The 12,815-nt window shown below is 40.5% G+C and overlaps 1 protein-coding gene across 3 annotated transcripts in view; it reads left to right on the forward strand.

The window, feature by feature from the left end:
• The first annotated feature begins 389 nt into the window (after positions 1-389).
• ZMIZ1 (zinc finger, MIZ-type containing 1) overlaps positions 390-12,815 on the forward strand; it is a 160,594-nt gene continuing 148,168 nt past the window's right edge. For all 3 annotated transcript variants that reach the window (XM_010567835.1, XM_010567836.1, XM_010567837.1), the window contains exon 1: positions 390-449. In XM_010567835.1, coding sequence (XP_010566137.1) covers positions 390-449 — 60 coding nt within the window. The remainder of the gene's footprint in view (positions 450-12,815) is intronic.

The following is a 12,815-nucleotide window of genomic DNA, read 5'->3' on the forward strand; positions in this document are numbered from 1 at the left end:
TGCTAGTTGGAAGAGAGCAGCATACCTGTTGCTTTTACTTTCAATACAGAAATCCAGAGTCCTCATAACACACATTTTGTGTTATTTTGGGCCATGTAATTCTGTGCCCTATCCAATTCATTTAATGCTTATGGGAGATATTTTCTCTCAGAGGAAGACTGGGAAGAATCCCCATGCCCTTGTCCTCGCAAAAGCCAGACCATCATTGTTATTGGGATTATTATTATTTTATCTCGCAATGTGCTCTGGGTTTCTTGCAAGTGGGTCTGCTCGATTGTTTAGCTGGTAGAAGTGCATGGACTGTGCTCAGTGATCTTTTCTGTCCTTTTTGTCTTGCAGATCGAGGGATTTTAATGGCTTTCAGGTAGAAGAAAGTGGAGACAATCAAAATGAATTCTATGGACAGGCACATACAGCAGACCAATGACCGGCTGCAGTGCATAAAACAGGTAAGCTGAAGGCGGAGATCATTGCTGCTAGACAAGCATTGTGTATTGTGTGGCAAGGTGTGTTATGCATTATGGTTACCTGTTGCTTAATGAATATCCTTGCCTTTTAGAGGGGAGGAGAGTGGTAGGGATGAGACATTGTTAATCTCACTGAAGGGAAGAGAATCTGCTGCAAGAGCTGGTGTAATAAACCTCAAAAGCCAAGCTTTCCCTTCCATCTTTCTAAGAAATCTTCACCCTGGAGACTCAACAAATCTGTCTCAGCTGAAAGCAGAGTGGTGCTAGTCCTGCCAGCTCTGTCCTGAAGGTGTCACAGCAGGCAGCCATTGTACTTGTGCTCCAAGCACAGTAATCCAAAATTTCGACAGGCCGGTTTTGATTCTAATCCAGTTTCTGACCTGAGACCTGCACTGCCTGGAGACTCGAACTTGGATGGTTGGCATAACTCCAAGTGCTCAGGTTAATCGGTTTGTGTGGAGATGTAAAAACTTCTGTTTGCAAGGTAAAATTTTCAGAAGCATCTGTTTGTGAAGATGAAGGGCCCTTACAATTCACTGAAAGGCAGTGGAATCTAAGTCTCATTTACAGATTTCCCCACTGTAACTGTGCTTGCAAATGCTTTTATAACCAAGTGAAACTACCAAGGGAAGGATGGAATGAGCAAATGCCATCTTTCCCTGCTTCACCTTTCTCAGTGAGCTTTGCTCTCTGGTGTTGCAGGCAGCATGTATCCTCCCCTCACATACATTCTTCTCTGCATGCAAGAATCCTTACAGAAAATTCATAGCAATGGTCCTTTGTGTAGAGGAGGTGAGCAAGAGAATGGTTTTCTATGTTGATGTTTCCTGTTTTTATCTCTAAACCAATACATGCATGCAGCAAACAGGTGCATAAATGCAAGCTGCATACAGGTATTTTGAAGGTTAGTTATCCCAGCTGGATCCATGAGATGAGCTCCAAAGTTTATCTCTTCAGAACTGGTTGAAATTTTCTGAATTACATTGAAAAAACAGAAGGACATTATTCTGTGAAATAATGTTCCCAAATCATTTTTCCCTGTTGTCTGAGCAGTTTTCTCTGTCAGTTCAGGCCACAGCATGTTTAGAGGCCAGAGTCCTGCTGTTTCAGTTTTATATTTGTATTAACTAAGTTAAAAACCTACCTGCCTACTTTTGCTGTGGGACATGTGCATATTGCTTCTTGAGGGAGCACAGCATTTCTCTGTTCACAGATTTCTTTGTGTTGTAGACACAAGCACCCTAAATCAAAGGAACTAATAAAAAATAAGCATGGGGGTAGTACTGGATTGGTCTAGATTTTAAAACTTGTTTTATTTTCTTTTATCTACAACTTCCTCAAGAAAGGCAGCGGAAGGGGAGGTGCTTCTCTTCTCTACCAGATCTCTTCTCTCTGGTAACTAGCAATAGGACACAAGGAAATGGAACTGAGGTCTCATCAGAGGAAGTTCAGATTGGACATTAGGAAAAGGTTCTTCACTGAGGGTCAGGGTCACTGGAACAGGCTCCCCAGGGAAGTGGTCACAGCACCACTTCAGTTCAGGGAGCATCTGGATGATGCTCTTAGTCATATGATTTAGTATTAGGTAGTCTGTGAGGAGCAGGGAGTTGGACTTGATGATCCTTATGAGTCCCTTCCAACTTGAGATATTGTATGATTCTATGGTTATGTTTCCGTTCTCTTCGTTTCAGCAGTCTCCATCATTATCTTTGGTCATGCTTGCCTAGATATTAGTAGAAGTTTCTATTTGCTAGAATGTGTAGTAATGCAAAGAACAGAAAATGTGTGTTTATTTGCAAGTCTGGCCATGCACATGCTTTGGGGAATATAAAAAAAGAATAGCTTTTATACCTAAGCCAGCTGATTTTTCTCTCTGTTTCCTGTATAAGAGAGGATTTCAGAATAAATTAAACAAAGCTAGTTTGGAGCAGAAATAGGAATCTGTCTGTGCAGAATTGCTGGTCATAATCTAGCCTCAGTCTGTGGTGGCTCTCTCCTTCATCACTCTGTGGAGAAAGTTAATGCATCTCATGGCCCTTTAGAGGTCTGAGGGAAATATGAATTTGGGGATTTCATCCCAGTTTCTTCTCAGCAACTATCTGGTTCAGAAAAAATATGCCCTTGACTGGCACAAATTTGTGTCCTTTTTGACCATCCTAGCCCATAGGATGAAGAATGAAGTGACTTGCAGAACAATTTAACCTTCAGCTGTAAGAACAGACTTTTACATAGAGTGGAGACAAATGGAGGATGCTGCTCAGTTCCTTTTTCTAGAGCTGTCAGCTTCTGTACATAAAGAATTTGTATTATTTTAATTAGATAAAAGAATATCAAATTACACTTCTTACAGTATTAAAGAGATATTTTTGCCTATGTAATGAGTACTCTGTCAGTTAAACTACTACTTCATTTATACATAGTGCTGGTTTACATATGCAGCTACGATATTTCTTCAGTGATGAAGGCCGAGGGGAAGGGAGGAAGGTCAGACTTCACAGCATTCGTGGAGCATTCTCGGTTTTGTTTGATCCTGTCTGGAAGACAGCTCCGGGTTTTCTGGTGGGCAGGGGCATGCTTGCATAGCTGCTCTGTTCTGTCAGACAGCAAAGGATGTCTGACAAGGAGGTTTCCTACTTGGGCATGCTTGTGAATTCACGGTGCCTTCGTTCTGTATAGGCCTGAATAAGAGAATAGGGATGCTTTTGTTTTCAACTCATGAAAATGTGTAGTTAACCCAGACAGTGGCTGAACGCCGGAAATACAAAGCAGAAAGCTTTTTTTGTGGAAGTGGCAATACTTGTGGTTTTGTTGGAGAGGAACGGCTGATTTTTTTGGTTGTTTTGTTTTGTGTTGTTGTTGTTGTTGAAGAAGAACTTAGCATAGAGTCTGCTCTTTGCTTTTTCATAGTTCAAAAATCTTGTGCTGTTACCTTTGCCGTAGTGGAGCAAGAGACAGAAACCAACTCTGACTAGCTTTTTGGAGGAGACTCGCCTCTCTGGCACAGTGTCATAAATTTCCACCTTGGAGACATTTACCTTGTTCTTTGAGACAGGTCATTAGCTGGCAAAATTAACGTGGTACCACAAAGAGTAATTTCCAGTTCACCCATAGAGAACTGGACTGCACACTCATATGTGCATGTTGGTTTGGGGAGCAAAGCAGTACCTTGCGTGGCTGTATCAATGCATCTTCACCAATTTTGGGGATTAACTGCAGGGTCAGACAAAAATCTGCCTGCATTTTCTTCCCTGGTCTCCAGTCTTTTATCCTTTCTTCCTGGCCTGTGAACAAACAGTACTGCTGTTCTCAAGAGACATGTGGTTTCGGGGTGGTTAACATAGCAGTGGCATGAAAGGTGCACTGCAACAGGGGGAGGAAAACCATCCCTCCTTGGTGCCCAGCATCTGCATGTTTTATAACCTTGCTGGCAGCTCATGCAGCCAGACCAAGAGCTGTCTGCCGCCCTCCTTACCACTCACCCCAGCCCCTGAGAAACACTATAAATGGTAATCCATGTGCCTCTAACTAGATCAGGTTTCAACACAGGGTCAGGACAGGCTTCTTTCTTCCCAGCTCTGTGACTTGTGAGACACCCACAATATCCTTGCTGACTTCTGTTCCAGGATCAAGGCTGTGTTTTACCTTCATCTTTTTTAGCACTTTAAAGCTACAAACCCAAAACTTGTATATGATCAGCTAGTTAGGAAATGAAGAGTGTGTGTGTGTGTGTGTGTGTGTTAAGAAGTGTTTCAGAATAGATGAAAGGGCAAACTGAAGAGGTGGCTGTGTATTTATGCTTAAAAAAACCCCCAGACTTCTGTGGAAGGCTGGAACAGCTTGTGTGGTCTCTGTAGCGGATTCCCTCAGTATTTGTTAAGTCTATTTGCTTTAAAATCAAACATAGGGTTTTTTTGATGTACAGTGGAAAAAGCCAAAGTAACAGGCCTCCCTTAACACATGCAATTAGTTTGTCATGACACAGGAGACTCTTCAGGGTACGATGAAGGAGGAGGGATCTTCAGGATGCAGACTTTTTAATTCTTTGCCCATACAAACAAAAACCACAAAATTATTTTGTGCTCAGCGAAGGTCTGATAGCTCCTGAGCACTGCCTTATTCGAGGCTGCAGTAATAATCTGTTTATCTGCTGAGTACTTATTGCTTGGGTTGCTCGAATGCACCATCCACCATGGAGCTCTGGAGCAGCAGGAGCTGGGTTGGGCGGGTACAGAGCTGAATTTGAGGGGCCCAGGCACAGCCTTCTGAAGGAGCCAGCTTGGCTCCCACTGGATAGGAAGTCCTGACAGGGAATTGACTGGTTTTCTTAAACTGTTCTTCATAACAGACCAGAGGTATGGCTTTAATCAAATAGTGTCCATTATTTTCCTTATGTGATACAAGCAAATAGCAGACAGAATCAGTGGTTTGCATGACATCTCCTCTCTACTCTTACCCTGATGGGTCCACTTTAAAAACTTAGAGCTATTTTAAATCTAGGGACTCGTACCTTTTGTCTCTGCTCTCAGTCAGTTTGTAAGGTTTCTATACATCTCTTCTGAAATTCTTGAAAAATAGAAGATGGAGAAAATCTTTCTATGTTTAAGTTACAAGGAAGCCACCCCTTTCAGAATAGGTGCGTGATATCTTCCTGCCGTGCTGAGAATGGTTGTCAGGGTACATACTAAAGCTGTGCTGAAATTTTAGTAACACGTTAAAAGGAAGTATGAAAAGACTTTCTGCTATCAAAAGTACTTGACTGTGGTGGGAACAGAGAAGGTTGTTTCTGCTGCTTGTGTCATGGTACATCAGGACACATTGAACACTATCATCAAATGATGCTGAATCACTTGGGGAACCCCACTTAACTGGAGGCACACATCACGTAGCTGATTTCTAGAAACAGATTCGCGTTTCCCCTCTCTTTCTGTCAAGAAAGCTTGCTGAATTGCTGCAGTTGCAATGCTTTATAATGCCTACCCAGCCATTCAGAAAGATATGCTAAAAGTTGTAATTGCTGTGTGTTTTTGTTGACATTTTCTTGCTCAAATTGGAAACAAGCAGGCCCATTTCTTTCATCATTCAGCAACTGGGTTTTTGGTTGCTTGCAATTCAGAGGAAAAAAGAATTCTTTGTATATTTACATAACTGTTAGCATTTAAGCCCTGAAATGTTTGAACTAATTCTTCTGCTCTTCAATGTTATTGTTGCAGACTCATGTAAATGCTCAGCAGTCCTAAACGTGTCATTCTTAATATATTTTGGACTGGTTAATATGGACGGGTATGAAATTACAACTCAAAAGGCTTTAATAAAGCTTCATGAAAATTTCTTTCTTGAAGAACTTTGAAAATGAGAAGTAATCTTAGGAAGAGTGCATTTATTTAGAATACATATTTTTGGTTGTAGCCCATATAAGTGTGACAGGTTTTTTCTAGCAGCTAAATATGCAATAACATATAGCCGTAAGGCTAATGGTGAAAAAGACCTTTCTTTTTCATAAAAAGACATTCGATGAGCCTCAAGTGTTACAGCTTATTGGTTGAATCGTCCGTCCATCAATGCCATCTTAGTAGCTATATTTTTCTTTTTTTTTCTTTTTTTTTCTTTTTTTTTTTTTTCCTGAGACCCATAGTTGCAAATTCTTTGTCTGTTTTCGTGTTCAGTCTTTTGGAATATTCCTCTGCTAGAGTTAACTATGTTTAGGAAAAACTGACAGCAGACCAGCTTTCCTGGCTCCTCTACTCCATTTAGAGACTTGTCAATCAACATTCCTGCCCTGTGAGATCCTGCATCCTGGTAGGGACTGCTCTGGCTCAGGCAGCGAAGCCACAAGGGAACGAGCAAAGAGGCAAAGTGCTAGAAGCGCTTCTGGAGGTGAGGGGAAGAAAACACCTTCTTGATGTTCACAGTATTTGGCTGGTATGTTCATCTGAGATGAATAGTGGGTGGAATATAACCCATCATCTTTTAAGGCGAGCTGGTAAAGTTGGTGTGGGTACACTTCTTTCCTTCCCAATTCTGCTGCTTGTTTCACTGCAGCACTTGTCCTCAAGAGCCAGGATGTTAGTGGTGTTAACTGTTTTCGAAAAAGAAAATATCCATGTTTTCAACTTACACTTAAAGCTTATAGTATCCATAGTATTTAGAACAATTTTATTCTTTTCTGTGCAGCTAATCTGCCTATTGCTTAAAATTGCCTATTGGTAAATAAGGATGAACATTTGAAAATTCTAGAAATCTGTAAATTGGATCTGTGGTGTCATCTTGGTGTCAGATGAGCACATGAAGTCCTTTTTGTCAGTAGCTGGGTCAAACTCTGCAGTAAACACGTGACATAGGTAGCAACATGTCTCTAGCTTCTGTCATGCAATTTCTTGCTCTTCCTTCATATGTATGCGCTTGCTACTTGAGTTCCTTCTGTTGTGTGCGTTAGTGCAACAGCAAATCCATAGCAGGTGTGACATATACAGCATTTACACACAAGGACCATTGTGCCTATTTGTAAAAGCAGAAGGTGTTTTTATAAAGGCTGTTTGAAGTGGTGATAGTACTGTTAACACCAAAAGCCTTCAGCTATGCAGACCACTACCATCATGTACTGAAGGAAAAGTCTCCTCACTGGTGGTGTTTGTTCCTTATTGCTTCTGTGTACTTCTCAAGAAGAGCTGTTAACATCGTACATAGGCAGGTCACAAAGCACATGCTGTGAGCAGTTTTGTAAGCACATGCAAATGAAAAAGATGTATGGGGAAGCATTTTTTCTTTTGACTTTGAAATATCTCAGTAGTGTCTAGCTGGCTGGTAGGACCTATGAGAATAGGTCATGTGAATTTTACATCTTCCACAGTAGTATCATAGTGGTCATTTTAAATAGTCACCTTGAGATTTTATCTCTGCATAGATTAAGAGATTAAAATAATAAAGATTAAGACAGTTGATTAAAAGTGCTATAAAAACCACAATCAGTAGGTAAATTAAGTCAAAAAATTAATTGGAAAACAAAATATGTCCAACAAATGTGCTGCTGTTTGATAGGGTATGCTGAAGATTATTGGTTATTTTTCAAAATTAGTGCATTTATTCTCCTGAAATGTAGAAAATGAATAAATGGATTTATTTTTAATGCATTTTTTAAAGTTGGTTCAGTACATAAGTCAGAGGAATTTCAGTCAGTGCCTTTTTTTCCCCCCCTTGCCATCAACTCACTTTATGCTCTTGGGTAATGTTATTTCTTTTTAAAAGATGCACTAGTGACAATAATCTTCCAGTAAAGTGATGTTGCAGTACTTCATTAATGTCTTTAAAACACCTTGATATGGTAAGAACTGCATGAAAAAAACCACTGACCCAAACTTTTCAAAATGCTGTGATATGTACCTCAAATTATTAAATGGTTCACAACACAGAATTATTTATGTAGACACCTCACTTTGCCTGTATCCTTCACTTAATCTTCTACTAAAAGACATTATGAAGCTAGATTTTTTTTTTTTTAAAGAAGGGAGGTATACAGGTCTGGAACAAATAAGCCTATTCAATGAAAACCATTAGCAATTTAAGTAAATATTCAGATCATTATTCTAATAGTGCAACAGTACTCTAAGGAAAAGAGCTTGGGCACTGCTTTGAGAAAATTAACTCCTTGATACATTGAGATATTTAGGACTGAAACTACTGGCTGAAAATTATGAGGGCATTAGAGAAGAAAGCTCCTATATTGTTACATCATCTATTGGAATGATAAAGCTAAAGAAGCCTCAGCGTCCTTGCTGTAGTCACATAAAGAGACATCTTATGCTAGCGTGTTATAATAGGGAGATACTAATGGAAGATGGCTTGTTTCAGTTGCCAAGAAGAGTGAGTGAACTGGTTAGGCAAACTGATTTCGTAATTCAGTTGAGCTGTAATTGCAAATTTAAGGATAGATTAGAGCCTTGTATCACTGAGCATGGCCTTAGAGAAAGAGCAGTTGTACCTTTGTTTCTTGACTTTTTTTTTCTGTGAGTGATTAAGGAAATATAATTCAGAGCCCTCCGATTATTTTGAGTCTTTTGTAAACCGTGCTGTTCTCAGTGCTCTCAGCTGGCATAATAGCAGTCCAGGTGCTGGTGGTAAGAAGGGTACAAAGATTGGGCTGGGCACTGTTGTTCCATCTATTGATAGATTAACAAGAAGACATATTGCCATTAGTGTGCCCCATTTCCATCTTCAGTCAGATCTGGATCACAGCCTTTAGACCCCTAAGTCACAGTTTCCCCTTGGGCAGGGGAAAGTGGGGTGGAAGAGCAGTAGATGGGTTTATGACCAAAGAAGTTTAATTTGCTGCCTGTTCCCTTATATAACACAAAGTTATATCAAAGTATATCATAAATATACTGCAGTTATGTAGATATGAAAGGTACAGAGCAGGAAGATGGCAATGTAATTCATCAGCAGAGCTAGGGAGGGATTCTTGGTTTAGCTCTTCTAGCTTCTGTGTATAGTGCTTGAGGATCAGGGTGTTGAACCCACCTCTAACGCTTTTGTAAAACTAATAGACAAACCAAGGTTGCAATATTTTTCCTTTCCTCCACCATATGCACATATAGATGCACAATCTTCCTCACAGAGATCATGGTATAGGAGACTCAGGCAGCAGAACAAGGCTATTCAATTACCAGGCATTCATCTTTTCTGAAACCAATACTGATTTATACACACACTTTATACTAAAAGTGTATGAGAGAAGCATCTATGGAAATCTGCATTAGTACAGGTTTTGTTCCCTTACAGCTCACAACTGGACAACTTGCTTTTTTGGCAGTTCAGTGATGCTCGTGGTTTTTATTTGTTCTTTTTTCTCATTTGTTTAGCATGTGATCTTCTGTCTTTAGTGTTCACTCCCCTGCTCATCTTACCCAGTGTTTTCATGTAGTTAAAACATCTGATAAAGAGGTAGTGGTCTTTGCTCAGTATTTACTGTTTTACTTTGAAAAAGAAGCTACAGTGGACAAATGGGGCAAAGGTGACTCCCTTTCATTCTTTTTTTTTATAAGTAGGCATGGCTAACATGGTTTTAATCTCTCTCTCAGTGTATCTAGTGCTTCTCAAAACGTGAGGTTAATAAAATATTTATAAAGCCTCTGATGGAATGAGCCATGTAAGTGCAAGATAATTCTATTAATTAGGGATCTCTCAATCTCACAAACACTAAATTGGGGGGGGGGGGATTATCTGAATACAAAATGCACAGCTTGAGCCTTTTAATTTTTTTATAAATAAAACAATCTTTGATATTGAAGGGGACTGCAGAGAATTGAACTATATATAACCATATCCAGATAAACAAAAATCGCACTCCCAAAAGACAGAAAATAGCTCAATACTCCCCCCTATCCTCTTGAAAAAGAAAAAGGCCATTTGTTTTGAATCTTCATCGTGGATGAGTTTTTCATATACTAAGCATAGCTGCCTGTGGATAAGGCCTTTGTATAATCACCCTTGACTCTCAAAAAACAAAAAAAAAAGAGAAACCACTTATTTCAAGTTATGGCATTTTCTGTATTTAAAGCGTATCCTTGGTTAATGTCCTGTATTTCTGTAACACTCCCTGAGCTCTGTTGCAGCCAGTGGAGGGCACACCAGGGAGAGAGAGAATTCTTGGTTGGATGGGGATCTGAAGTAGAAGCCTGTGCATAGGAAGGGGAGAGGGGCTTGTGGTTGGGCTCACTCATGGAGCCTGCTCAGGTCTTAAAGTAATAAAGGCTCTATTAATGTATTACAGCAAATGACCCTTGCTGATTCACAGGTCCTCTACTGCTTGCTTATGGTGCTGAGTGAGCTATCAAATTTAGGTCTAGTGGGAACATAATTGTGTGCTGAGTAATACACAGACCAACCTTCTCTCCCCCTGGTTGCGCTGTGTCAAGGGTGTCTGACCAGGAATCCTGTTTACATTCTTTAGATAGGTGATTAGTTTTCGTTTGGGAGCTGAATGCCCTTTGCCCAACATGCAGGACCACAGTAATTCTGCTCCTGGGTTGTTTCAGTTGAAGGGCATGTAATCTCTTTCTGTTCTCTCTGTCCTTTCGCTTTCTAGGTACCTTTCTTTCCTACTGCCCTCTTCGCCCTACTTCAGTACAGCAGTGCATTTTCATTACATCTGATTGCAGGCATGTGTGGATGAATATTAAGATAGAAAAATAAAAAGTCTGAATTGCCTGGCAGAATCTGCCAGAGCACCTGGACACCAAATCCTGTCTCTCAAGGCTCCTGTCAAGAGCTGGTTTGCACCGGAGTTAGAAAAGTCAGGTAGGCGTAGAAGAGAGTGGGTCAGCTCCTTCCTCAACCAGTATCAATTGGTTTAGTTCCAAAAGAACTATCGTTTCTGCATTAATAGTTTTGAGCATCCTTATTTTTACATGCAAAGTTCGATAACTGCTGTATGTCTTGTTTTACTTTTAAATTCCTAGATTTTACAACCATATGAGAATTTTAACTTCCATTGTTGTGGAGAAAGGCTTGAAAACCTGCATGCCAGCAGCTGAAAATAGCAAGCAGATCATGTGAACTTAAGACTTGTATACATGCATTTCAAATGTCACGAGCTCTACACAAAATTTATGGCATGCTGAATATCTGGCTCATGATTTGGAAAAAACGGGTTTGGTACTGGGTTTTATATCACTTGAAATTCTGGACCTGTTGCAAGGTTTTGCAGAACTCGTAGATGAATCTGTTGTCTAAACTAGGAATAACTTGGCTGAAGTCTGAGGATTAACCGCAGAATAAATATGTACATTATCAGAACACTAAAACTCATTATTTCCTTTTGGCACCTCTCTTTGTATGCATTGTGTTTTATGGAGAATAATGAGGAATATTAATAACAAAAAGTATTTCTCTGGGTTGAAATAATTGAAAATACCATTCTTTTAAAAAGGGGCGGGGCAGGGGTGTTGTGAGGCACGAGGAGTATTTATACTGTGAACTTAACTTTGTCTTCCTCTTATGTTGATGGTATAGCTCCACCTTCGGGAGAAGTTTTGTGATGCGTTTAATCCAAAGTGTGGGCTGCTAAGAGCAGAGTCCCGGTACCTTTCCAGCCCTACCTTTCGTTTGCTGCCGCTTTCTTTGAGTCAGGTCTAATGATTGTGTGGTCACATGGCAAATCTCCCAGTAACTGATGACTGAAAATCAGTATTTGGGAGGTTAGTTCATGGTCAGAACAGCAAGCGTGGTCTGATGCACTGAAAGTGGTGGAAGTATGTGGTTTGGGGAAGAAGCTCCCAGGAGCAGTCTGCCATGATAGCCTAAGCATATAAAGAAAATGTATCCTTAGTTTTAGGTCAACTTCGTTCTAGTATTGGCATGAAAAGATGATGTGCTGTAACCTGTGACTATTCCCATGAGCTCCTGAGTGGCCTGTTGCTGGGGTGACACACACTGCTGCTATCTCCCCTGCTAGTGCTAAGGTTCAAGGGGCTGCACTGCATGCCATTTTGGAGAGCCAAAGTAGCTGAAATTGGTAGTATAGGATGAGGCTAGTTCACCATGCAGCCATGTGTCCTCTCGTGCGTGTGCAAGAGAGCAGGCAGGAGAAGGCAGAGCCATGGGAGACAGGAACCTCTGAGGGCTGGCAGCCACTGGTGCTTGCATGAGCTGGCAGTGCTTGTGGAGCAGCAGCCATAGCTTTCTGTCCTGCAGGAGAGCAGCTGCCTCCTGGATTTAATTTCCTCAATTGGTGTACCAGAAGTTTTGCCAGGCACGCAGCCTTGCCACATGGTGTGCAGGAACAGGTTAATTTCAGAGTGAAGAAAAGGCTATCTACCATCTAGCTGTGTTTTTTTCTGTACAGTCAAAAGCTCCGTGTGTTGCTAGTGTATTCTGTTGCTAATGTAAAATTCCCAGACTTGTTGATTAGTGAAGCTAGACAGTAGACGGGGTCCAAGTGGCTAACCATGTGAGAAATTCAGTGACTGTAGGCTACTGTTAATTAACCTAGAATCTAGCAACATGGCATAGTGTCTATGTGATAAGTTATATTATCTTCAGCAGCTCAATTAAATCAAGGAGTGAGACACAGAGCAGACATAACTCGGCAAAATAAACAGACAACTTGAGTCAGCCTTCATAATGTGGTGCGACATCACGTAAATAAATGCAATAACTTGTTTAGCATAGTTAAGCAGTTTGCTGCTCAAAAACTTATTTGCATGACATCTCATTTTGAATAGGTTAAGTTGTGGCAAATTAGGCCTGTGCCTTCGGTCTGATGTATTCTGCAGAAAAGAGAGAAACAAATCCTCCACTGGAGATATGTCATTTGTGAATTGAAATTCTACATTTGTTTTGTATAGCAACAAACTG

The sequence above is a fragment of the Haliaeetus leucocephalus genome, unplaced genomic scaffold (genome assembly GCF_000737465.1).
Source record: "Haliaeetus leucocephalus isolate CR32 unplaced genomic scaffold, Haliaeetus_leucocephalus-4.0 Scaffold229, whole genome shotgun sequence".
In the NCBI taxonomy this organism is placed as follows: domain Eukaryota; kingdom Metazoa; phylum Chordata; class Aves; order Accipitriformes; family Accipitridae; genus Haliaeetus; species Haliaeetus leucocephalus.